Source organism: Telopea speciosissima, chromosome 10 (genome assembly GCF_018873765.1).
Source record: "Telopea speciosissima isolate NSW1024214 ecotype Mountain lineage chromosome 10, Tspe_v1, whole genome shotgun sequence".
NCBI classification, from domain to species: domain Eukaryota; kingdom Viridiplantae; phylum Streptophyta; class Magnoliopsida; order Proteales; family Proteaceae; genus Telopea; species Telopea speciosissima.
In genome coordinates, this window is record NC_057925.1 from 61,969,162 (window position 1) to 61,996,359 (window position 27,198).

The following is a 27,198-nucleotide window of genomic DNA, read 5'->3' on the forward strand; positions in this document are numbered from 1 at the left end:
CATTTGGGGGGATCTAATCCAAAAGCTTAAGTTGTGGATTATTACTTTGTAACTCCCAACATCTCGATACAACATGAAACAATTTTTGTTGACCACTAACTTCTTCCCCATTTATTGAGCAGAAGAGAAAAGAGCTGGCATTGTCAAAGGATCTAAGTCCCTATACCAAAGAACCAAGTAATTCTAAGACGTCTATGCTGTGCTTTGAAAACCAAGTCCAAGGATTAGTGCTGACAATTCCACCTATACCCAATGGGGCTTAAACTTCAGAAACAGAGAAGTGTAGAGAAGAAGAAATAATTTTGTACTGTAAGGAACTTATGGTTGATAGATTAGGTTGGGAGAATTGACACAGAAGGAAGAGTGCAACCCCAGAACATTCAAGAGAATCTTGAGAGATCAGACTTCTTGTTAAAGAGGAGTGGGAACAGGTTCTTGAGTCAATTTAAAGCTGTATTTCTTATGCATTCTAAGTCGATTTCGCATTCTTGAACGATAAAGAAAAATATTTTTATCATTCGATAATGCAAAATAGACCTAGAATGTATTCCAAGAATGCATATCAAATGCAGCGTTAGCCAACCTGACCTTCTTTGAATTGTTATCGTGTGTTCTTCATCGATGGGTTCTACAGAGAGAAGGAGAGGTGTTAGACGACCAAATTGATGATTTATACTGATTTGATAATTGTGTTGATTGATGAATCTTGTTTTTCTGTGTCTTTTGTGTATGAGAGAGAGAGAGAGAGAGAGAGAGAGAGAGAGAGAGTGCACGGAACTTAAAAAGAAAGGAAAGGCACTCTTTCGCTGTCGACATTATGAGTGAGAATGAGAGTTGTGGAATCTTTGCTACTATTATTGGAGTTGTCATGCAGTCATGGACCTCATGGTATGAAAAAGACAACATTATCGTAATATTGACAAATCTGACATAACACGGGTATCTCCATTACTCTAAAGTCTAAATAAATCATCCTCTATTGTATTTTAACCCTTAAAAAAGCATAAAAAATAATAATAATAATTCATCCAATGGAATCAAATATTTTATCCCAGAGGCAAAATTGTCATGCTGATTTGTTTGTGACACCTCCATATTATCAACTTGGTTACATGAATATGATTTTTAATTAGTTATCATAAAAAGGGAAAAAAGTTTAGTACAACACCAGCTAAAAATTGAAATTGTACACTCGCTCATATATCCATTATTATTCATGTGAGGGGGGTGATATCATAAATGCCCTTTCCCTATTGTCAGATTCCAAAAGAAGTGTCCTTATGTGCACGAAACTGCTGTCTGGCAATGTTGGAAACCCTCTCCCTCTAAAAAAAAGAGATAAATATTGGTTCAATTTTGGTTTCATGTTGATTTTTCTTATCATTTTGCTAACGGTTTGGGTTCAATTTACCATGTCAATATATCTATGTGTTGGAAAAAAATTATATATTTTTTAATGAATTTAGGGTTGTTATTGGTTTCTTATCAGGTTATATCGGTTTGGGTTTGATTTTGATCCGATTTCTTATCAGTTTTGGTGTGATTCAATTTGGGTTCAGTGTCGTAAAACCTTAATCCAAAATCAATTAAGGCTTCATTTTGATTACGATTTGGACCGATTTTAATTGGTTCAGCCTCAAATTCGTGGTTTCGGGCTAGTGTTTGACACCGCTAGGAACATATTTGGTGACCAATTCAATCTTATAATTTTTAATCAATGTTTAATTTTTCAAACTTACAAGAAATTTTGCCTTTTTTTAGGGTCAAATACGCATGCACCCCCTAACTCGTTCAAAAATTCCACATACACCCCTGCTCTTCTGACGATTTCACACGCACCCCTTGATAATCCATGCGCACCCTTGCTTTTCAAATTAAACTTTTTTTTTTGATAAAGAGAGAGTTTACTGAATATAGTCATGTGTACAGCCAGTAGCTTCAAATGCACAAAGGTCCTGAAGCCACGGAATGGAGAATGGCCAATCTGTCTCACACATGATAGACAGGACCTTCCTAGCCAAGACAATGAAGTCATTTCATGTAAAGAGGAGAGAGAGAGAGGATGCTATCATACACTCCCCTAAGGCTCATAATACTTTTTCCTTTTTAGGAAAAATGTTTTCTTATCCAAGTGTGGCCGATGCCACTGCTTTCGTATCTATGTCTCTCTATCATTTACCGGAAAAAAAAAAAAGTATCTATGTCTCTCTATCCTCTTATGATATGACATTTCCAACTCTTATTGGAGAGGAGAGATATAGACCTAGCGACACTGGCGTAGATCACACCGCGAATAGAGAATTCTTCCCCTCATTCATATTTCTTTATCATCATTATTATCGTAAGGGCAGCACACCGCATGCGTCTAGATAGCGTTTGCCCAAGTACCTTTCTCTCAAAAATAAAAATATTTAGAACCTTGAATATTATCAGGATAAAAGATTTCCACCACATCCGTACAAGATACTCTTCACGTCATGCTTGGCCACTTCTCTGAATTAGGAAAGCTTACAATTGGATAGATTCAATAATCAACACCATTTAAACAAACCATCAAATTTAATAGCATTATCGTCTCCAATTCCTAAAGCTTGGCAGTGCGGCATTGGTAGATGGAGATGTCGACACGTGCTAGCTCAGACTATGAGCTCGGACCGTTAGATATCTGAGCTGCCATGTGTCAACATCTCCACCTAGCACTGCCAAGATTTAGGAAATTAGAGAGGATAATTTTCTATATTTTATAGGGTTTTGCCATTGATTTTTCAATTTGAGTTCATTTTTTGCTCACTGCATAGACTTTTGAAGCTTTTATACCCTCTGATGACAACACACAAGGATAAAAAGGTTTTAAAAAAAGGGTTAAATACGCATGCACTCCCTAAGTCGTTCAAAAATTCCACATGCACCCCCTGCTTTTCTGACAATTCCACACGGGCCCCTTGATAATTCCACATGCACCCTCTATTTTTCAAATTAATCTATATTTAAGTCACGTGGTTAATATCAGGTCTCAAATGCTAACGGTTCTAAAATTGAAGTATGTAATTTACATTCTTCAGTTTTAGAACCGTTAGCATTTGACACCTGATATTAACCACATGACTTAAATATGGATTAATTTAAATATAGATTAATTTGAAAAACAAGGGACATGGATTTAATTTAGAAGTACATGACTTAAATATGGATTAATTTGAAAAACAAAGGAGATCACTTAAATATTAACCACATGACTTAAATATGGATTAATTTTAGAACCGTTAGCATTTAACACCTGATATCAACCACATGACCTAAATCTTGGCAGTGATAGGTGGAGATGTCGACACATGGCAGTTCAGATATCTAACGGTCCGAGCTCATGACTATGTTGAGCTCGGACTGTTGGATGTCCGAGCTACCACGTGTCGCATCTCCACCTAGCAATGCCGCACTGCCGAGCTTTAGGAATTGGAGAGGATAATGCTATTAAATTTGATGGTTTGTTTAAATGGTGTTGATTATTGAATCTATCCAATTGTAAGCTTTCCTAAATCAAAGAAGTGGCCAAGCATGACGTGAAGAGTATCTTGTACGGATGTGGTGGAAATCTTTTATCCTGATAATATTCAAGGTTCTAAATATTTTTATTTTTGAGAGAAAGGTAATTGGGCAAACACTATCTGGACGCATGCGGTGTACTGCCCTTACGATAATAATGATGATAAAGATAATGATAATAAATATGAATGAGGGGGAAAATTCTCTATTTGCAGTGTGATCTATGCCATCGTCCCTAGGTCTATATCTCTCCTCTCCAATAGGAATTGGAAATGTCATATCATAAGAGGATAGAGAGACATAGATACTTTTTTTTTCCGGTACATGATAGAGAGACAGAGATAGGAAAGCACTTGCATAGGCCACACTTCTGGATAAGAAAACATTTTCCCTAAAAAGGAAAAAGTGTTATGAGCCTTAGGGAGTGTATGATAGCATCCTCTCTATCTCTCCTCTTTACATGAAATGACCTCATTGTCTTGTCATTCTCTCACACCTCAGTGGTGTGCTCTTTTATATCACTTCCTTAGAGAATCCTCTCCTTAATTAAAAAAAAAATTAATAATATCTAATTAGGGATGACATTAGGGCTTGCTAATCCTTAAGGTTAGGTTAAGAATAGGTTTATAATATTTTTTTTGAGGGGGGGGGGGTGGTTGGTAGAAGAATAGGTTTCAGTACCCAAAAAAACAAAATCAAACTCTTCACCCTGACTGGGTCAACACAAGGCACGTTTCAAACATTGATCAATTCGAACCATTTTCTAAATATCTAGCTGGTTTTGAGGACATTAATACAAACCCAAATATTTCACTAGATTCTTATTGCTCTAAAGAAATAGAGGTGCACTCTCCCTCAAGAGCCCTCCCCCCCCTCCTCCACACTTCAGCCTATCACCTCGGATTTCAATTTTCTAAAACCGCACCTTCTTTCATATAAGTTTGGTTATATTCCTAGGGAGTCGAACTTTGTAACCGATGCCCTAGCAAAGAAGACCCTGTCTTTGCAATGTATGATAATTTGGCCATTTTTCAATCCTTGGTTGACAGATCTTTGTAATCTTAAAACCATGTGTCCTACACATGCTCATCAATAGACTTATTCCTACCCAAAAAAAAAAAAGAAATTGAAGTCCATCATCATTTTTAGAACTATACATTTATGATTCTATTCTTTTCAAGTTAAGGAGGGACGGATCCGTTTCTCTTCACCCATGGGCTACTTCAGATTTAGCTATTATTTTTGTAGACATTTTCACAAGCAGATCTACATAAACATAGCTAAATCGATTTGGACTGATGCCGATACATATCAGATGGAATCAGTCCATATCAGTCCAAATCGCTTGCAAATACAAAAACCATCACCTCTTTGCTCGATACCAATAATATGTATCGGTATCAGTCATGGCTGATACTGACACAGATACAGATTGGCCAATCCAATACAATACCGATACCTAAAACCCTGTGGTTAATCATATCCCAGCTCAAACATTAGTTAGTGGCCTATTTCAGGTGAAGAAGAGGAGTTTTTAAGCCTTGAGTATCTGCCTCTTGGATTGGACTGGGGAAGGATATTTCAACTATTTACAGTAAGGGATTATTTAAATGCTTGAGAAAATACTAGTAAAGCAGGAAGTAATCATTTAAATGTGCAATCCAACTTGCTAAATAAACATGGCGAGGTTTACTGAATTGTACCAAGGAGTATACAAGTGAAACCCAAGATGTGAAAAGACAACAGGGAAGGGGGGGAAAGAATTATCAACAGAGAATGAAAAACAAAAGAATGAACATTCAACCATGGTTGAGAGTTCTTGGACAAGAACAATACGTCTCTCTTTCTTTGCTCTTTACAACACCGCTATCTCCAAGCACTGTTTTAAACTTGATCAAAACTGGTGCAAAAATTGGAAATATGTACTCTTGGGAATCAGATAAGAGAAAGAAGAATCACCAGAATCAGATACATAAGCTTGGAAACTTGCAGGGTTGAAGTTGAACCAGCATCAATGGTGCCCGAGGGTCCAAATGCAGATGGAGTTGTTCCTCCACTTGTGTTTGAATTAGAACTGCAACAAAAAAAAAACATGTTTAGAGCATGCGTAACAAATACGTTACAATTTTCTAGGAGAAGAAAAATTCAACAGCTGCTCACCTTCCAGAAAAAATACACGAACCATAGCCTGCAAAGCATACACACCATCAGAAACACATACAATACTCATATGAGTGGCTAATTTCTACCCAAAAAAAGAGAGGCTAAGGAATGCACATCCACTCACACTAGATAGCTACAGAAAGAGAATAATTAAAACTCTTCAAGTCCACATTCTTCAAACTACCAATAATTTAATTACTTTACAAAAATTGGAAGGTCACATTAATTGCTGGTTTTTTTTGACCAAAAGTCTAAGAGGGTAAGATATTGAAAGAAGAATGTACGATCTTACTAGGATCAACGTTGGAAACGGTGGCTGTACCACTAAAATCACAAGTCCCACCAACACTCTGCATTTTGTGAAAATAATCATTGTACGCATAAGAGGCATGGTTCTGGAGAGTGTCAGGATTATAGCATGGTTTCCCCTCTTGAATAGCAGTGCAATTAGCCTGTCCTTGCCCACAAGCCCAGTTCAGACCAGCCTGCAAAGCATCAGAATCTGCACCTTGTTTTGCCACACAGAACACCCCAACACCAGAAGAGTTCCCAGTAAGTTGAGATGAAGAACCCAGAATCAAAGGATACACGGTTGTTCCATTTGTAAAAAATATGCCGAAATTTTTCTCAGATGTGGGCCCTGGTCGTTTGTCTTCATTGAACATCTCATAAATGTATGTACTGATTGGTATAGTTGGCTGACTAGGAGGACCTGAATCATTGAGCACTCGGCGGACCAAGTTGTTGCTGTATGTCTGTGCATTCTCAAGAGTTGCATCAGATTCATTGGCTCCACCTAGCCACGGCCAGCCCGATTCTGTCACTAGGACAGGAATCCCAGAAAAATTGAGTGCTTCAATAGAGTAATAGGTTGCATCAACCATGGAGTCAAACATGCTGGTGTAGTGGAAAAGAGTATTGGGATCAACAATTTGTTTGGTTGGAGAAAGTGACCTAAAAAGGGCATAATCAATTGGAAAGATGCCATCCCCTTTAGTGTAACCATAATAAGGGTAAGCATTTAACATATAAAAGGATCCGGTGTTCTTCAAAAACTGGAGGAACTGGTACATGGTGGAGTTCCATGTGGAATTGAAGGTGGCAGTGGAAGGAGGGAAAGGCCTAGGAATCATGTCCATGGACTGTGGGCTCGAAACTTTGACCTGGAAATTGATATTTGAAGCAACTAGAGCATTGTGAAGGTAGTTCATGGCTTGAACCAGTACGGGAGCAGCATTGGGTATTGAAGTCAGCACCTCACTGCCAACAGCAATGGCTGTGATATTGGTTTGTGGCACATAAGCTACAATATTCTTATTGACCCAGGCTGCTGCAACTGATGGTGATTCTCCAATCCCTAGCACCTCTTCATTAGTGACCCCCACCATGACTTCAATCCCAGTGCCTGCAAGAGCACTCAGCATTTGATGGTCCGCATCATAGAAACGGACATGAGTAACTTGATAAGCTTTAAGGGTTGCAACCACATCCGCAGCAGATGGTAAATTGGAGACATCAGTGCCAATGTTTATCCCTATGAATGCACCTGTAAGTTCAAGCAATACAATTCAGGAACAGACAGAGGAAAATCTAGTTTGCTCCATGCACTTGGTCTTTGAATACTCCTTCTGCATATATAATTTTTTTATTGTATCCCATGCAAGACTTTTCAGGAAAGAAATGAAATGTCATCTTTGTTCCCTTCTTTCTATTTTATAGCAAGTATTGCATATGATATGAAAGGAGAAAGACTGTCTATATGCAAGGTGCACAAAAAGATACGAATACAACTATAATAATAATAATAGGACGTACCCAGTGCACGAGGCTCCTGCCACTGCGGGGTCTGGGGAGGGTCATAATGTACGCAGTCTTACCCCTGCTTTCGCAGAGAGGCTGTTTCCAGACTCAAACCCATGACCACTTGGTCACAATGGAGCAACCTTTATCGTTGCACCAAGGCCCATCCTCCAAAAAGATAAGAATACAACTATCAATTGGATAATCCAATAAGTTTCTAGAACCATCCAATTTTTAGTATAACTTCCTTGGACCTGACAAAGAAATTGATTGCCATTCATGATGGCCACGAGGAGTAGGAAGCACAATTTCAAGTAGTGATGGATTTACCATCGGGAAAACAACTGGCCAAACCAGTGAAGTGCAAGCAGAGGATGCAGAAGGGCTGCATTAATATCCCCTAGCTCACCTTCTTTATAGGTCAAACAGAACTTCCTTGTTAAATGGATGAAGATGAAGGGTGACATACCATGGAGATTACCCTCATTCACTGAGATGGATTTCATAATGTCAGGACTAACTTTCGTTCATGTGTCCTATATTTGGAGGAAATGAAATTCCACAGTTCATATGCTTGAAAATGAACGTGCTGACAAACCTGACATAAAGGATTCTCATTGACACTGATCTAATGACTCAACAGATTGGGGACTGATTATTTACACACCGAAACCTAGGCAAGCTACAGGACTTCCCTGTGCTGACACAAAAGGTAGTCAGCAGTCCCAGAACCCTTGTACCTCATAAGCACATCTCAAGTTCTCATTCCAATTGATATGCTTCAGTATTCAAATGTTGACTGTATTGTGCTTGCCAATATACTCAAGAGCTGTTCAGGCCAACAACTTCACCAAGATATTTTATGCGAGAGTCATTTGGATTAAGGTAAGAAGAAGCTGACATTTCATCTTGCTCAGGGCGAACTGAGGGTTAGTGATCTCCATCATTTCATCAGCTAATTTAATGAAAGGGAAGATAAGCTAGACAGCACGCTTGATCCACCCACTTAATAGCTTCCGACTTATCAACAATGGGCAAGCTATATTTATAGTGTTATGGTGTGGGTTTGACGTAGATTAGATTTCATAAGGTATCTGTGCAAAGATTAGTGGTTTATGACATCATGGATCAATTGATGGACTGAGTTGCACTTTTATCCTCCATACCACAAAATCAATAAGAGGAAACTAGGAAGTCTTAACTTTTCAATATTAATTGAGACTTTCCTAGAGGAGTTACTCATAGACTCCTAAAAGAATAGGAATCACAAATCCAATGCTAAAACAAGATGACATTGAATCCATATCAATAGCCGGTGAAAGAAATTGGACTTGGTCAACAGAGTTATTGTCACCATTTACTTTGTAACTAACCATGTATAAAGTGCTTTTCTCACTATATACCATTGGTAGAAATTCTAATATTCTACAACTTAAAAGGTGAGAAAAGGGCTCTCCTTCTGCCATGTAGCAGAGATAATGAACTACAAATAACAAAATAAGGAGAGGCAAATACACTAAGGTTGCAAACAAACAGACATTCTTTTGCCATGTTGCGGAGAACTATTGGAGTGGGAAAAAAAAAGGAAAATCATAGCTGGCAAATACATTGATGAAGACACTAACATCTAAGATGCAATTCATTGACAAAAAAACCAATAAGTGCCAACTCCTCAATGGACCAGCCTTGTAGGAAACGGTACCCCGATACATCATTATTAGGGAAAGTATTTCCTTATCCATCATTCCTAATCCATGGCCGTTGAAGCCAAGTGGAGGGCTGAAATGGTTAATCTGACCATTGGATAGATAAAGCAGACCTAGGATTGTCTGCCAAATTTTAGGGCACATCTCAACCATGTCACTAACCATCTAATGGATTTTCTCCAGTGTATTTTTACTTTTAGTTGTGCTACAAGGGGATGGGTTAGTACCATGTGCATTGGTTGGCCATCCAAAGACCTCAATTGACCTGCTGATTTTGCCATGTGGTGCAATTCTTTCAGGCAAAAACTTAACAGATGAACCAACGATAACATGGATAACACATTAGCAAGATTTTGATTGACAACTGAAATGCTACATGGCGGATAATTAGGTCCATATAGTGCAGATGAAGAAGCTACCCTTTATCTGCCAACTAGGAAAATCATTGCCCTCCCAATAATTGTTTGTGTGTTATCATTGATTCATTGTTATTCATGTCTTTTAATCCAAAGCTATATCATAAGTAAATAAAACAGAGTTCAGTAACTGCAGCAAGCAAATGGAAGATATTTCCCAAAATGTTCACCCTTCTCACTGGGCGGAGTCTATAAAAATGAGAAGAAAATTTCTTAACAGTTCAGAGAGGGTTAAGCCTCTCTAGAAACTGGAAGATAACTCGCTAGTCTTGTTAATTGGTCAGAACCATCAGATTGCAGATTAGACCACAAGCTCAAAGAGGAAGGAAGAAAGATACAATATGGAAAAAAAATGTATAGAATTGAAATAAGGTTACATCTCCAACCTTGATTATAGGTATTTAAAAAGGTATAATGATAGAAAGGAACAAAAGAAAAAGAAAACAAAAACGGCATCCTATGGTAAAAGTTTCTGAAGCACATTGAAATACCTGACACATCATAAAAAATCAAGGTTAGCAGCAAAAACACACTTCCTTGGCATTTTCCAGGCTTCATTTGGCCCCTAAAATTCCAAATTAAACTTTCACAGTTATTTCTCTCTCTCCTGAGGCAGAGCCAGAACTGTAAAGAAGCAAACACACATAAGATCGGGTAAGGTACCAGTATGCAGGCCTCAAATTAGAACTGGGCATATCAGTGAAAAGAAATGAAAAAATCTGTAAGAGAACCACAACTTGCCAAACATGAACAGGCTTTAAACCACAAAACAGAAACCAATTCCCAGGACAAAGAAGGAAACACATGGACCTGAATGGTCTTCCAAGAAGTGCAATAAAAGATTCAACCTAGTAGCAACTAAATTATGCTTCACATAAGTAACATTTCTCTATCTTGAGGATCTGAGAAAAGTTCATTATGTAATTTTCCAGGCGTTAAGCCAGACAGCAATGGCTTCTAAGTGGCACCTTGGTGTACTGAGGTTTGTCAACGGAATAATGTTCCAGGCGTTAAAGCCAGAAAATTTTCCTTATATGCAACCAGGAAAAAAGGCAAGAAAACAAGATGAAAGGTTCACCTAAAAGGAAAAAAAAGACAAAACAATATGAAAGACCTGCATTAAAAATTGACAAAAGAAGAAGAAATCATGGAGGGTAAAATGAAGAAAAACACTTGTCACACCTGGGAACTGAAAAAGGCTATTATACGGGTACGAATGGCATGGTGAAAGTGGAAGAGATCATATGACCCTACACAGTTATTAAACTTCACAAAGAACTACAGTCAATTCACTTATAGCTTCTTACCATCAGTTATACGAAATTAAAACAAAAATCTGAACTTTGCCCTTTAGACCAAATGGAATTATAAACGCAGAACGAGCAAAAAAAAGTATTCCAAACTTTAAAAAATTGGATCTCGGTGCAAGTCTAGAAAGATAACCCTAACTCATACAACCTGGATGCTAAAACTCCACAAACCATCAGAAAACATATTGCCCAGAAACGCAAAACAACCGACACCCCTCCCCCCCCCACCACACACACACACACACGCAAAAGAGAGAAAGAGAGGTACCTGAATCGACTTACCCAGCTAAAGAACGGTAGCTAACTTACAAGTTGGACCTCAAAATCGCGGAGCCATTCAGTTGTGACAAAACTGGGTGAATGCAGAAACAAGTATCCAAGAGAGAATCCAGAGAGATTTTATTATAAATTTAACTTTAGAACCCAGAAACCAATAAAGCTGCACACTGGGCGTAGAATCAGAAGAGGCTATAGCTGGAACAGTAAACACATAATCCAGATACACTACAATACTTGAAGACTCAAGAGTAAAACATCATAGAAAACATGGCAAAAGACATTATTAATTTGAACTGAACCCAACCCAGAGAGATACCCAAACACAAGAAAGGAGGAAAAGAAGTACCTCAAAATTTAATTATTTATATATTTTTTTTATAAATATCGCTCCTCAGTCACTGATCAGCAGCAGAAACAAAACCTGCAATTTGTTGTAATACACAATTGTCTTCAGATATAACATTTTTTCTCTAATAAAATAATAATAATAAAAAAAGACATAAGAAGGAATTTTTGCTTATGTCAGTAAGAGTAGGTTCATAAATTATATTTTTTTGAACAAAAATCGTAGGTTTCGAGTTTCTGGAAATTGCTGCCATTTTTTTTAAGAAAAGAAATGAAGAATTTGAAGGGACTCTGGAAATTTCTTTATTTTTTCAAAATTTTTCTTTTTCTATTTCCTTTAGTATGTCCAAAAGTCACATGTGGTGGTGTAAGAACTAAGAAGAGAAGATGCTTCTTTCAATTTCAAAGTTTTTTTTTTTTTTTTTTTGGGGGTAGAAATTGCATTTGAAAAGACACCGAAAAGTGGAAAGTCACGAAAGGGCTAATAAAGCATTAAACACTTCCTTGAGTCAAAAGAAAAACAAAATAAAAAAAGATACTTAGTAGGAATAGGTTGGGATCCACTGTCTCACCGGACCCACTATGTAAGTCCATGGGCGCACCGTATAGTCGTTGTGTCTAACACAAGGGTTCCCATTGAGTCTGAGCTGTTGTTGGATGGGAATAGGATTTACTAACACATCTGGGTCTTTCTCTCTTCTCTTCACATGAAATGTCTTGATTGCCTCCTCCTATTCGCATCGTTTTCTCTATGCCGCTTGCTCTCCCTACATATTTAACAAACATAACCTATGGTGGATTTTTTGGTACAATCCTCACTATCAAGGGCCATAGCTGCCGCATAGTTTTTTAGTTTAGGCCTTTAGGGTATGGGATCACATCGAAATTAGTTTTACTATTACTAATACGGTGGATCCAATACCAATACCAATACCAATACCAATACCTATACCTAATAAGTAATAACTATGAGAAGGGGGAGTGGGGAATCTCCAACTCCACTGTCCACACATGCCTGGCACTGCATTCTAGAATCTAGAAGCCATGCACAAACCGACTATGCTAAGCAGACACACACGACCATAGCCTAAGGTTTAATTGGTCCCCACTTGCTCTAGGCATATCTAGGCCGTTCAAGAAAGGAAGGTAACAATTAATCAGGTAATTAATTAAGATCGTCCAATTTCAATTTCATAGAATGTTTAAAAAACAGAAAACACACAAAATGGCGCATGCCTAATTGGTCTCCATCAATTTTAGGTCTCCCACTGTTTTCTACCATTTGGTGTTTTCGACCATTTGGTTTATCATGTCTCGTAGTTCAAGCATCAACACATTTCTATTCAGACCGGATTTTACCGGTCCATTCCCAGCTTCATATTAATCGGACTATAATCAGAGAGTAAAAACAGGTTAATTGATTGGGCTTTTTACTCAGGCTATAAACAAGCTACAGCCAAGCTAATCAGCTTATAAAAGGTTGACTACCAACAACCAATCAGTCTCATTTGGAGCAGTGACCGGGCTTCAATGAGTCCATAATCAGGCCAAGCTGGGCATCCCCAATTTGGTAGTCAATTAGTCCGATGTCATTAAGATAGGAGGTCCAGTCTCTATGAAAACTAGGGTTGTAAATGAATAACCGAAATTCGTTTCTGTATTCGTGTTTGTATTCGTTTAGCATTATCTGAATCCATCTGAAAACTAAATGAATATAGATACAGATAGATTATAGCTATCCAAAAAGTTATATTTACATGTAAACAAATAAAATATTCAATCCATATCCGTATCCGTTTAACACTATCCGAATCCGTCTGAAAGCTAAACGAATATAGATATAGATAAGTTATAACTATCCAAAAAGTTATATTTATATGTAAACAGATAAAATATTCGATCCATATCCGTATCCGTTTAACACTATCCGAATTCGTCCAAAAACTAATCAGATGTGAATGCGTATATAACAATTTCCCAGCCGAATCCGATCCATTTACATCCCTAATGAAAACTGAGAATAAATTCTTTTATTATTTAAACGGAAAAATATCGACAGTTATGGGATGGGGTAGGGTATCTTGGTTTTAGTTTGAACAAAAGGCAAAAGATGAAAAAAGAAAATGAACTTCTGATCGATTGATGGGAGATGTAAAGAAGATGGGTGGGTGGCTACTGTCAAGGAAGACAAAAAAAAAAAAAAAAAACCAGTTAGTTGGAAAGGTATGTTGTAACAGCGGGTATCAAACTCAAACGTCGAGACGCTGTTCGCCACTTAGCGTTTGGATATCCACCCATCCCTCACCCCCACTCTGCCGAACAACCCTCTCCCCAAAACAAGAGTCTTTTCCACTGTTGTCTCGTTTTTTCTTGTGAAAAAGAAAAACACTATTCTCTCTCTCTCTCTCTCTAATCGTCTGCTACTTTCCACAGCCAAAAGTAGAGCTATAGTTACAAATGGTTGCACCTGTACCATTGATCCAAACCTGCGGAGGCGGACAGTGCCAATTCCAAATCAGTCTTAAAAAGCCTAAAATCAACAAATCCGAAGAATATTCCAACAATTGTGATATATTTATCCAAGAATCACGATTGGTGACCACCAATTACCAATTACTATCTGAATTGGGCAATTCCCGATCAATTTGCCAATACTTGGAACCCTGGTTGGAAGGGTATCGTGCCTGAACTGCTGAGCCTATTCCAGACCTTTCAAGTTTCAACCATGGATTTAGTTCACAAAATCAATGACCGTATCGATACAAAACAGGATGTCTGATTCTAGATCAAAACCAAATTTTCATTTAAAACAAAAAAAAAAAAAACTATCCATACCGTATCAACTGATATGTAACGGTGTCAAGTATCAGTATCTGTATTGGTCAGGAATCGGCTGATACTCTGCTTTCAGTATCAACTCGACTGCATTGGCTACTACCACAACATTAATCCTTCCAAGCACCATGGCACAATTTGCTTGACCATTACCGGAATGCTATTCCATAAAAAATCAGTCACTGAAACCAAAGAGGCACAATACAAAAGGGGAAATTGTAGCAGCTACAAGGTTCCCCACAAAGTGTATCAAAGCTACAGATTAAATATACTAACATATATCATTCAAACTAATTGTTGAAGATTGTCATTAGAATACTGGATTATGCATACTGTTTCCCAAACCAGAGTGATTCACTGACTATACGATCTTTCCCTTCCTGCTTTCCTAGGATAGTCATCAGGGGACCGGCTCCGGCTCCCACTTGGACTACGGCTGCGGCTAGGGCTGCGGCCAGGGCTCCGACTCAGACTCCGACTCCTTGAGCCATTATAGGGAGGAGAGCAGGAGTAGGAAGGTTCTTGGTGGTACCTTCTGTCTTGAGGCGAAACAGATCTGCATAAAAAGATCAGAATTAGGCTAACAAGCAAATGGCAAGACAAATAAATCCACATTAAATTATCAATCACATACCTTGAATAATGCCTCCGCCTGGGGGATGGAGAGTAACTAGGACTGTGAGACCGAGATCTTGCGTGTGGAGATCGGGAATAACGTGAGGGAGACCGTCTCCTATCATACACTCGACCCCTACCACTGAAACATGAACATATCAACAACAATGCACCATAAAATTCGAGGTCACAATTCTACAAAACATGCCTGTCATTCTTAAAGTGTGAGGACGGGGCACAACTTCCCCAATTCCTACCCCCACCCCCTTCTGTCAACTTAAAACTTTATGATTCAGATTCACTCTATCAAAGTCTGTCACATCCTTCACCTCTCCTGATCTTCATGACTCATGACCAAACTCGTGCTTAAAATTTGATTAAATTGAGTAACTCAAACAATCAATGCTTTGTAGAGTATTTTGAAGGAAAGATCCGGCAACTTCAGAAGAATCATTTAGCGCACTAAGACCCAACAACTTATTTGCCTAATTTCATCCACCAGAAAATCTATTGTCATAAACTTTCCTCCCACACCACCAATTATAGGAGGTTTGATTCTTGGTTATGGACTTGTGAGTGATTGGTCCAATCAAGCAGAAGTTAGATGACATGCCAAATACTCAACTCATCTCAACCAAGCCATATCCCAACTAAATGGGGTTGGCTACATAGATCCCATTTTGCCGTTCTTGAAAATGCAAAATCCTAGGGTCCATGCTCAATGGATTTTGCTAATGTATTCACAGCCAGCTGCCAACTTGACATTCCAACCCTTCTCTATATAGGGTTTGGGACTGCTGAATAAAAAACACTAGCAATGATTTTTGGTTGCAACTAGCAAAGTTTAGATGACATGCCGCTGAGCTATCTGATACACTAATAATCCTTTTATACCCTTCATTTATTAATGAAGGTAGCTGGAAGACCTGCATCTACATTTTGAAAAGGGCCAATGATCTAAAAAAGTTCTTACCATCTCTACCAGTCCCCTAGTTGCAGCTTCATCCATAGTTCTAGATTCAGTACAAGTAGGTTTGTAACATGGGACCCTCATGTTGTACTATATAGCAAAATAAAACTCTGCCACAACTCACAAGGTTATTGCAGTAACACATAAACATCTTTGAATAACATCCACTGTAAGCTGTGAAATTTTAGAAATTTTTTCAAGCATGAATTACAGTTGTACAACGAATCTATCACATCCAATAGTTTTGGACATTTATTGCTTTCAATGCTACCCCAAACCCCCCAAATTAGGAACATCAGGACACATTTACATTTCTCAATGAACAATTGACCATGAATTGAAACCACAAATACCATTTACCAGATTCATCTAGCTAATATAGAGGCAGAACTGAAATCAATGGCAAATAGTTGATAATGACACAATACTTATACTGGGAAAACCTACCTTGACCGTTCTCTCGCCCTCATGTCAGATGGTTTTTTCCTATTCTCCTCAGCAAATACAACAGTCAACTCCCGGCCATGAAGAATTTGTCCATCCATCTGATGTTTAGCCTCTGCAGCATCAACAGGGTCTACATACTGGACAAAACCAAAGCCCCTGGGTTCTCTGCAACATACACAGGTTTATAGTCAAAATGGATCACCACTCATAAAGCCGACAACACTGCTTCGGAAATAACATGCACATTGAAGAACCTTGATGGATTTAACCACCAAAATAATTCCAGTACTTGTGGAAGTTCATTTTCAGCAGAAATACTACAAGTACTTCATGCAATTCAAGTAAAAGCAAGCACAAGGCTGCTGACCTTGTAAATGTCAGAGTTTTAAGATGACTTCATATTCTTCAAGACTTGAACTCTTCAAAATGTATTCAAACCCAACTTCCTTCCAATCTTCCCAAACATTACATCATCTTCAACAGAACTCTTATTACTTGATTGATATCTTCAAAAATTTCTTTTCAACTGTTAAATCTCAACAATTTTAATAAAAAATGAACTTGCTATGGAAAAATGGCAAAACATAATGACAAGAAGTATGAGAAGAGCAAGGAGGGGCTTTCTTTTCCCAGGGGGAAGTCACACTGCCACCTTAACTCCATTCAAAATAACACAAATGCCAAATCAAGAATGCTGGATGGTACATGTTTGACAAAATTACAAGTCCACAACTTGCCAACTACTTCAGAGCAGTCCAATTAGTAGAGTTAGGAAGAAGCTCACCCCGTATAATAATCTCTTGGCAAGTATACGTCCTTAATAGGACCAAATTGCCCGAATGGCCTGCGGAGGTCTTCTGGCCTGCATGAGATAAAAATAAATAAATAAATAAAAACAGCAACAAATCTTGGTGGCATAGCAAAGACAGCCAGCTGACAATCGTAGAAGATAAAAGGCAAACAAGACATTTAAGATCCATAAAGACAAATGAATACATTTTCCTTCAAGAAAAACGAAACACGCAAATGACACCACACTGAGAACAAAGTGGTAAACATCTCTAGCCATCCCATCAGAAATGAAATTGAGTCGTACACTGAGTGAAATGAAATGAATACCATACCAGAGTTGCAGGTCTCACACTCAAGGTTTTAAGTATCTTAATGCATCCGCCAATATTAACCGATATGTATCATATCTTTAGGGTACCAATAAGACACCGATATGATAACTAAAAACCGGATCGTGTGTATCGGGTCGATACGTGACCCGATATGGTTGATACTTATCGATACACTTGATACATCTCTTGTAAACAGTATAACATGATCAATGACTGCAAAATACTTACCAAGAGCTCCTATAATGCATTCTAATCAATTTTGTTTTGGCAAAATCAACTTGATTCCTTGTTTCTACAAGCAAAAGTGAGTCTAGTAGTTTTGATTTCATCATTTGGTGACTAAACAACCTGCAATCAATCATCAAAACCAGATTTGTGCAAGAACAGTCTTCTATCAAAACTTTGAATTTTTTGCTCAAATATGGATTTTTGTTGTCATTTTTTGCAATGGATCAGTAGGTTAGTGAAAAACAAACTGAATGATTGCATCAAACTATGTTTTTTTTTGCAATGGCGTATGCATCTAAACCCCAAAACTTCCCCAAACTGAAAATGATTTTTTTTTGGTATTAATACATGTAAGAAACTCCATCCTTTATACATAATCAATTGAATGAATTTGTCCCATCATACTTTGTTCTCCTCTTTGTACATGATATATTTACATATTACTTATTTGGTAAAGGGTTTGCTGCCTGGTTGCATGGCTCCTACATCAGCGTGGGGGCAAATGAGTGGGGTGCGCAAGAGCATCCAACAAAAGGGGCAGGACAGTCATTTCACCTCCCCTTGTGTGTGGATGCCAGGGAACGCGACCAGGCATTGTTCTTTTTCCTTATTTATAGTGTTTAATGCTTCAAAACGACCTTTTGCATGTATCCTAAACATTTCAATGTGTATCTTGTGTGTATCTTGTGTGTCTTCGATACGATACAATATGATAGGATATGTCTCTTAAAATCACCTTTCTGATATGATACCCTATACCAATACTTTAAACCTTGCTCACACTTGTGATGCACTACTAAAGGTTTCACCACCCTTTATTGCATTATCTAAGGTCCCTCCAACTTCCAGTGGGTTGAGCTCTCCATTCTTTTGGGTTGCATTGTTAGTGTATCGATAAACAAACAGTGCAAGAAGCATTCCACACCTACAGTCGTTTTTGCCAAGGTTCAAGAACTCGTCTCGAGTACAGATTTCAACCTGGCCAAAAAGCATTGTTCGAGAACTCGTTTTGTTTCGGTATTTCGGGCTGACCGAAATATCCAAAATATTGTATTTTTCTGGTATGTTTCGGTAGGTCATTTCGGTGGGTTTTAGGCCAAGTTAAGGCCTGAAACTTCATGGAAATCCTACTTTAGGGTATATAAACACATTTAAATGTTCAAATTACAAAAATAGTCATCCAAAATGGTGTTTTGGAAAAATAGTCACCCAAAATGGTGTTTTAGACACCATGAAGTTGTAGATCAGCTTCCAGTGTCTAACATATATGTATTTCATCACAAACAAACATATTGATCATGCATTTCCCTAAAAAAAATCAATTTTGAGAATATGGTTTTACCTGGAATAGTGGAAAGGCTTCACAGATGTGCTAAGAAGTTTGAATCTTGTGTTCTCCAAATGGTTTCGGCGTAGATGCGACAAGGATTCAAATGGAAAGTGGAAGAATGGAGAAGAAATGAGCAAAAACCAAAAAACCAGAGCTGTTTTGAAGTCTCGTTTCAACCGAGACCTTAGTTAGTAAATACGCATATAATACGCGTACCCGAATTTTTAAACGTATAATACTCCCATCTCCGTATTTTCCCGTATTTTTATTTAAAAAAACATGTTTTTTAATCAAACGAGTATTATACTCGTATAATATGTGTATTATACGTATTATACGTTTTTTTTTAAATTAAAAAAAAATACCCAAAAGATTAGAATTTAGGGAAACGATTTCACTTTCCCTTTCGTCCCTTTCGATTAGCGTTGAACATCCAACCGTAGCAGGCAACAGTAGCCGCCCTCCATCTCCAATCATCCTCCCCATCTCCGTTCAACAAAGCGGCACTTAAGTCTTGTACTCTCCTCTTGTTTCTCTGGTCTTTGAACTTTGATGGTGGTAGTGAAGCAAATGAATCTGGTGTGATATTGGCGAGAACGGCTCAATCTCTATTCTATTTTATTCTTGTTTTTCTGTCTCTTGTAGCTAACGTGTACAGTGGAGATCCATATCTGGAACTCTCCCTCTTGTCTTGTGTTGGTTAATTAGTGGGAAGTGGGAACTCATCCCCCTTCACAAGACCACATCTGGTTAAAAATATATGGTTATCTCATTGTAGATAATAAGAAATGTAATGTTGGAAGAATGATTTAATGATAAGGTAATCAACTTGCTCATCTCATTTTCAGACAATCTACATTCATTTCTTGTAGATTATTGATATTTTGGTATGTTAAATGATAATCTTAGAGATGTTATATAGCATATTATATTATTGTGTTTATTTTAGTTCATAAAATCATGATATTATTTTGTTTATTAGGTGATGAATGCATTTATATAATGAATATATGTCCGTTTTTTTAAAAGTATTATTGTCGTCTATGCCGTATTAAACGCGTACCGTATTATTACCGTATGCGTTTTATGAAGCCGGATTTTTGAAAAGTATTATTACCGTCTAGTCCGTTTCATTGCCGTACGTATCCGTTCCCGTTCAATTGCTGTTCCCGAACTTACTAAGGCCAAGACTGACGAAATGTTGTCTTATATATAAAGGGGTTTGAATTAAAATTCGAAATCTCGCAAGATTTTTCCAAATTCTCGAGATATCACGAAATTTCAAGAATTTCACTCAAGATATTTTATTTTTTCGATTCGAAGTAGCAATTCGTTTCAAGCGGCTCGAAATATCCGAAATCTCGATCAAGATTTCGCGAGATTTTGAACTATGCCAAAAAGCGAGTGGGGCCAAGATCTCGGTGAGCTGGGGTTTTTTTTTTTTTTTTTTTTTGAACTCGATGGCTCGTTTCGGTGGGTTTTAGACCTAGTTTGGTCATGAAAGTTGGTATACAACCTATTTGGGCCATTTAAACACAATGGCACTATCAGAGTTTGAAAAATCAAAGTTCATATAGGAGTTTCATTTAGTGGGAAACCAGGACAGACACTTATGCCACAAACCAGGACAGACACTTATGCCAGAAACCAGGACAAACACTTATTTATGCCTAATATCATTTAAGTAAATGTTAAAGAATTTCATTTACATAAGATATTATTCATGAATAAGCAAATACCCTCTATTTGAATCCAATAAAAATAATTAAAAAAATAAAAATTCCAAAATGATAAAAAATCAACCCCTTCAATTCAAGAACAAAAATTGGATTTTCGGCGGTAGGTGTAATTTTCAACTTTTTAATGCTGGGGTTTTTCTCAAATCTAAAAATTCCATAAATCTTAATACGGTAAAACATTGCTAAAAACCAAAGGTGCGGTACAATATTCATTTGTTTTGATGCCCAAAAAATATTTTCATTCAGAGCGATTTTGACATCATTTGCATGCACCAAATTAAGTTTCACCGGTACATAACTCCTTCAATATAAATCAGATTTAAGTACTCTTGGGCTTGTTGGAAAGCTTTGTTTTGAAACATGTCAAATCAGTTTTAGAAACTGGGAAATAATAGTAACTGAAAGCAGAAATTAGGAACTAATTTCGAAATTTCCCAAATCCAAAACTGAATTTAGAAACCTGCAGAAGCCATGTTAAGAAAGGAGACACCCAGCTGATCAGAAATTAGAAACTCAAGTTTGCAAAGCTGAAGCTGAAATTGAGGGCACTTGTTACAGGATGATTTGATCCTGCTGTTGGATTGTAGTTAGAAGAAAGAGAAAATGGTAATGAAAGATAACAGGAAACTTCGTTATTACAGCAGAAACAGCCCGCAACTTGGTTCCTGGTCTGCACCCAGATTTGACTACAAGACTTGAGAGGAAAGGTTAATGGCAGTAAAGGGACAAGAACTAAAGAATAATATCAAATAGAAATAGGAATCATAACAATTGCAGGAACTAGGAAACCAAGCACCGACTTTGTTTGAATAGAAGAAGAGAAGAAATATATGTAGGTATCTTACCTACTACAGATAAGGCGTCCCACCTGTCACCACCCTGGAATCCCACCAGGGAACACTGCTTCTCACAGCATGAATGCCTCTCACACCCCAATGATAGCTCACACAATCTTTTTTTTTTTTAATGTAACAAACATGTGGTGCAGGAATCCCCCTTCTTAATTTATAGATGCTACATCAATCAAATAGGAAAGTCTTCTAAATAAAAAGAGATCTTTTTTACAATTAAGCAACTCCAAAATTTAGAAAGTCTTCGAAAAGGAAATAAGTAGCACTACTTGTATAGGATAGATAGAACAGGGTCCCTCCAACAGCACCATCCACCCAAGTAGGGTCCACACATGCTGAGAAATAAGGTTGGTTGATACCCAACCCAGTTGTCAAGCCGTAAACAGATCAGTGGGCTGATTGGGCAGGATCAAGTGGACCAGTTGGGCTGGTGGCTAGGCTAGGGCTACAGCAAAATTGTATTTTTTTTTTTTACTTCCTCTTCCTTCTTCGATCTACAATAGTTTCCTTGTTGGATGCAATTTCTTTTTTATAAATATGCTTGTAATCAAACGATTTATTAGATGGCTAGAATGAAAAATATGAGTGTTTTTTAAGAGCTTTGGCGTTATTGAGCAGTGCATACGGGATTAGTATCCCAGACCTGATTTATTCTCTTCTCTTTTGTTCTTTTCTTCCCTCCTCTTCCTGCCAGGAAGATCGATCTTATCACTTTTTCCACCCCTTCCTTCGATATGATTTATTCTCTAAACAACGCAGTTGCTTCCTTTATCTCAAGTCTGATTATAGATTTGATCATTGGGCCTGCTTGCATCTGAGATCCATAATCTGGATTTTCATATTGCTTTAAATATTTAAGAAGAACGTGATTGAAGCATTGAGTGTAAGAGAGCAGGACATAATCCAACTACAAAGCACAGTGCACTTAATTAAATTTAGTGCTCTCAAATGTCCAAAGAAAACTTTCTAAAGCTCTGAGTCGTTTCACATATCAGAGCTGAGATTATCCAAGGTAGGCTCCCTTGCTCAAATTTCTCCAAAGGACTCCTCATGTTGCCCCTTGAATATCCACATAGTAAAGGACTCCTCATGTTGCCCCTCAATTTAGATTTATGTATCATTCACCCACAAAAAATCTATTTATGCATCCTTGTTTGAAATAAAAACAAGAATTTAACAAAAAAATTAGCACGGGATATTGCAAGCATCTAAATATAAATTTACAAGCAAACTAGGGCATTTCCTTGTGCTTCACAGCAAGCTATGTAGAACTTAATATAATAAAGCATGTAAATAATGTACAATAACTCTGAGTAGTCCCATGCATTAATACCGACTATAGTTGTATGGGGCCAAATGCATGACTTCAGCAGCCCAATGATAGTACATAAAAATAGGGTTCTCAACAAAAGAAAAAAAGAAAAAAAATGAGAAGTATTTTATGCATAAGTGATAGATGTATAATAACAGCCAAATATTCTCTCTTTAGAGCAACAAAAGAGATGCAAGAAGAAAAGCAAAGTTGATAAGGACAAACCTACAATCATGGCGAAGGTTGCGAACTAAAAGGCTAGTAGGAAGATCTCTACTACGACCTCTATAACGACCCCTGGGGCTGGGACTCCGACCTCGTCTGCTGTAACCCCTTGGTGGTGATGGGCTGTAGCTGTAATTTCTACCCCTCATTCGTAAAAGTAGACAATACCTAACCTGTACACAATTCAAGTAGAAAAAAAAAAGAACATAAGACAGAAAAACAGCTCAAAAGGCAAAGCATACTGCATCATATTAGCTACTCAAATTCTCAAATACCAATAATCAGGGTTTTAAAACTTGGATCAGAATCGGCCAACTGATTCCAATTTACCACAATTCTATGTGTACTGAGTCAGACCAAGTTCAGGCGAGTCCAACCAAGTCTGGCTGATTCAGGGACGATTTGAATCGGAATCAAATTGGAATTGATGGAGACCGATCCTGTACCCAATTCAAAGTGTTTAAACCTTGAAAGTAATAGTTGGTTTTAAAAAGAATTCATGTTAGCAAATAGTATTTTCACACACACTCAAGCATTTCAAAAACACCATCAGCAACGCATGGTTTCTGTATCATAGAAGAAAGATATCATCAAAACACAGGATTGAGATGTGAAGAAACATTTCACTGAAAGAAAGAGAAGATACAAAAGCTGAATCAATTGATATAACCAGATCCCACGCAGACATAAAGGGGACAGACTACCCCAACTTGAGACTTCACCTGCTAGGCCAGACAGAGTTCATGCCTAAAAAGGTCAAAGCTTAAAATCTGGCATAGGCTTCAGACCAAGTCTGAGAACATCAGGCTGGCAGTCCCCAGAACAGAGGCCAGTTATACATTTGGATGGCTCTGACTAGTTGTGCCAATTTAAATCTAAGGACCAGCCATTACAAATTCACCATCACAAATAACAATGAAATTCCAAAGATCCACATAGGACCAGTAGCCCACCCAAAATTCAACAGGACATCAGAACATTCACATGCTGGCCAAGCCCAGCAAAGACAATTCTACTCTAGTATTGATGCAGGAGCATTTTTATAAGTCGACTCAAACACGTTTGAGAACCCAGTTCAAGAACCGGGTCCAATTAATTTTTGGGTTCAGTAGGATAATTAGTTTATTTATTATTAGGGTTTTCATTAGTTGGGATATTTTTTGTTTTTCCTAAACTGCCCCTTTTATTTTCCTTTATTCTACTTTGTCATACTTTACATACCTTTCCAAGTGTACCCTCATACTACAAATGCTAATTCTCTTTGTGTACTGGCAACCAAGAAACTCCTTACACTTTCTGGTTATTAACCAAACCGATATTATTGCCTTAGTACTTGGTTTTAATAGTTTGGGTGGGCCCATAAATGACCCAATAAGGGTTAACTCGAACCGGGTTCGCATCAAATTGGTATCAAAGCCGAACCTGAGGCTACATCATGGAGGTTGATCGATACAATTTACTCCTTTCGATTAGAGATGGTTTTCGTAAATTGCAAACAACACTCTTGATTTAAAGACAGGTTGTCAGCAGCTTGCTAATAATAATAACACCGGCCAACGAACGTGACAATCAAGCCAAAGTGAATGGTCCGATGAAGGATGCAGTTGGAGAATTGAACAACGGTCTGATTCCGTTGTAAAACCATACGATCAGATTCCAATTGCAGAGATGTCATTTGCCAACGACCATCAGAAGATCGTGACGGTTGATCGTGAGACTCACTGGATCCTCACTCCATCCAAGTCGATGTTTGTGAATGCCGATCAAGTGATGTTGGTTCTGCCTTTTTTCAAAACTCGAGGTCGAGTTTTTCTCAACATTGAGAGAATTGATGCAAGAGCATTTTTATGGGTTCAATAGGATATTTAGTTTTTTTTATTTATTAGGGTTTTTAATAGTTGGGATTTAACCTGTAATCTTTTGGTTAGGCTAGAATTTCGTTCCTTTTAACTTTAGTGTTTAACTCCTTTTAGATTGGATTAGGTAATTAAGGAGATAGAATTTAATTCTATTTATGTTTTAGATTTTGATTAGGAAACTCCTAATTTCTTTTTATATATATGCTTGTAACCAAATTCGTTGAGCAGATTGAAAAGAACAGAATGATTTGATTTTGTGAGAGCCTTGGAGGCCAATGCGTGTGCGACTTCCACCCTCCCTCTCTCTTTTGTGCGATCTAATTCTCACTTTTCTATTTCTTCCTTTATTCTTTCTTTCCCAGTGTCACTGTTCCAAAGATACCAGCAACCAGAATTGTTGCTATCGATCTCTCCATCATCTCTCTTTTGCTCTCAGATTTGAGTTGAAGGCAACCCATCCCTGAGCGAACAAACCCTTAGGGCCTCACTCCTTAAACCCTGTCCAATGGTGAGCACGAAAGCATCACAAAGAGTTGTTTCTCTGTTTACCACCAGCTTCAGTTTCAGACTTTAAATTCCTCTCCTTTACTTCCTGATTGGTATAGCTATTGACGGGAATCAAGAAGCCATTAGGTTAGCAACCTATACCTAAAACCTAGCGTTGATTGGATTCTTCGAGAGGTAGTGATGCAGTTGCCTTAGCCTAGCTGGACCGACATGACCCACTTTAGAGGCCCAAACCAAGAACTGGTCCTAAACCGGTTTTCTGGTTTGGCAAGGGCTGACAGTTTACTTAGGATGCGATATTTGGTTTAGTTTAGTTTATTACATGGGTAGATCACATAGGAGCTTCTTAGGTAATTTCCTCTCTCTTAGATATGGTTTAGTTTGGTAGTTTCTTCTTTTAGTTGGTTTCCATTTTAGGTAGTTTCTATTCTTATGCAAGGTTTTTTTCCTTTAAATTGATGTAATATGGTAGGAGAATTCAGATTTTGAGAATTTAAGTTGAACTTGCTAGTTTGTGTAAAAAGTAATTGTGCGTGAGGGTTCCCTCTTGTCTCTCTCTCTCTCTCTCTCTCTCTCTCTCTCTCCCCCCCCCCTTGCAATTCTGAATCTCCACGGTTCCCTCTTCCCCTAACCGCCAAATAAGCACCCAGGAACTGTCCGTTTCTCTCTCGATACATGCAAAAGCTTCAATAAAAAATCTTCAGAAATTCTGCATTCCTTTTTTTTCCTCCTTCTTTCACATCTACAGGACTGTCTATAGAGATCGCGCACACAATTTTTGCTACACAATTAGTGGCACTGAAAACAAGCAAACTGAACTTGAATCGATTTGCAGATCACGAAACAACTCCGAACTAACAGAGAAATGTAACTAATCCTAGAGAAAAATTTGACGATCCGTAACAGAAAAACCGTCAATACTAAATAAAAGCATTAGCGGAAACAAAGATGTTCGCATCACTACTAGATAAATAAAATCGAAAGCATGCAAGTCAAGTCTAAAATTAATCGACCTCGACATGAAAACCATACAGGGAAACCCTAAATCAACAATAACATCTCACAACAAATGTATCCTTAAACGACAATAGTCGCCATACAATAATAACAATAATGACAAATAAATTAAATAAAATGAAGTGCTCGGTAGAAGAAGATACCTAAAACACAAAGGAATCGTTGTTGCTTCACTAGTTCTAATGCTTTCTCGCACTCTCAACTCTGATTTGATCTCTGCGGGTTTCAGTTGGGGTAGGAAGGGTTTGCTCTTTGCCCTCCCTCGGGCCTTTGAGACACCTCTTTTAATTCGCGAAGCTTCGCCGAGCAGAACGAAATGGGTTTTTTTAGCAAATTACATGCACCTCCCTCGTATTTTAACTAATTACAAAACATGCCCGATTGTTTCAATAATTACGTTTGTACCCATGAAGGCTGACCGTATTAGTTTTAAAATATAAAAGACATTTTTACCCTTATTATATTTTGAACTAAAATGATAAAATTGAAATACCATTTTTACCCTTTTTACATCCTCAAACCTATATTCCCCAAATCGTCGTCTTCTTCCTCCAACTCTTCCTGTTATATTTCTGTG

The 27,198-nt window shown here is 37.8% G+C and overlaps 2 protein-coding genes across 6 annotated transcripts; both read right to left on the bottom strand.

Annotated features, from left to right (window-relative positions):
* Window positions 1–5,186: 5,186 nt before the first annotated feature.
* Window positions 5,187–26,184, bottom strand: LOC122642151 (glucan endo-1,3-beta-glucosidase 4-like). 4 transcript variants are annotated; one of them, XM_043835574.1, is made up of 5 exons: window positions 26,168–26,184; window positions 10,120–10,220; window positions 5,999–7,252; window positions 5,704–5,731; window positions 5,187–5,617 (listed from the first exon to the last, which is right to left on the bottom strand). In XM_043835574.1, exons 2-5 carry the CDS (start codon window positions 10,184–10,186, stop codon window positions 5,479–5,481), a joined length of 1,488 nt encoding a protein of 495 aa, XP_043691509.1. In that variant the 5' UTR covers window positions 10,187–10,220; window positions 26,168–26,184; the 3' UTR covers window positions 5,187–5,478. The 4 variants fall into 4 exon arrangements, with proteins under 4 accessions (XP_043691509.1, XP_043691508.1, XP_043691507.1 ...); XM_043835573.1 differs by lacking the exon at window positions 26,168–26,184 and adding an exon at window positions 11,564–11,585 and having other exon boundaries at window positions 10,120–10,252; XM_043835572.1 differs by lacking the exon at window positions 26,168–26,184 and adding an exon at window positions 11,207–11,464 and having other exon boundaries at window positions 10,120–10,252.
* LOC122642152 (serine/arginine-rich SC35-like splicing factor SCL30A) lies at window positions 13,894–26,885 on the bottom strand. 2 transcript variants are annotated; one of them, XM_043835575.1, is made up of 8 exons: window positions 26,765–26,885; window positions 23,239–23,411; window positions 17,214–17,291; window positions 16,430–16,594; window positions 15,032–15,154; window positions 14,743–14,953; window positions 13,952–13,955; window positions 13,894–13,906 (listed from the first exon to the last, which is right to left on the bottom strand). In XM_043835575.1, the coding sequence occupies exons 2-6, from the start codon at window positions 23,385–23,387 to the stop codon at window positions 14,752–14,754; spliced, it is 717 nt and encodes a 238-aa protein (XP_043691510.1). In that variant the 5' UTR covers window positions 23,388–23,411; window positions 26,765–26,885; the 3' UTR covers window positions 13,894–13,906; window positions 13,952–13,955; window positions 14,743–14,751. The 2 variants fall into 2 exon arrangements, with proteins under 2 accessions (XP_043691510.1, XP_043691511.1); XM_043835576.1 differs by lacking the exons at window positions 13,894–13,906; window positions 13,952–13,955 and having other exon boundaries at window positions 14,679–14,953.
* Window positions 26,886–27,198: the final 313 nt, after the last annotated feature.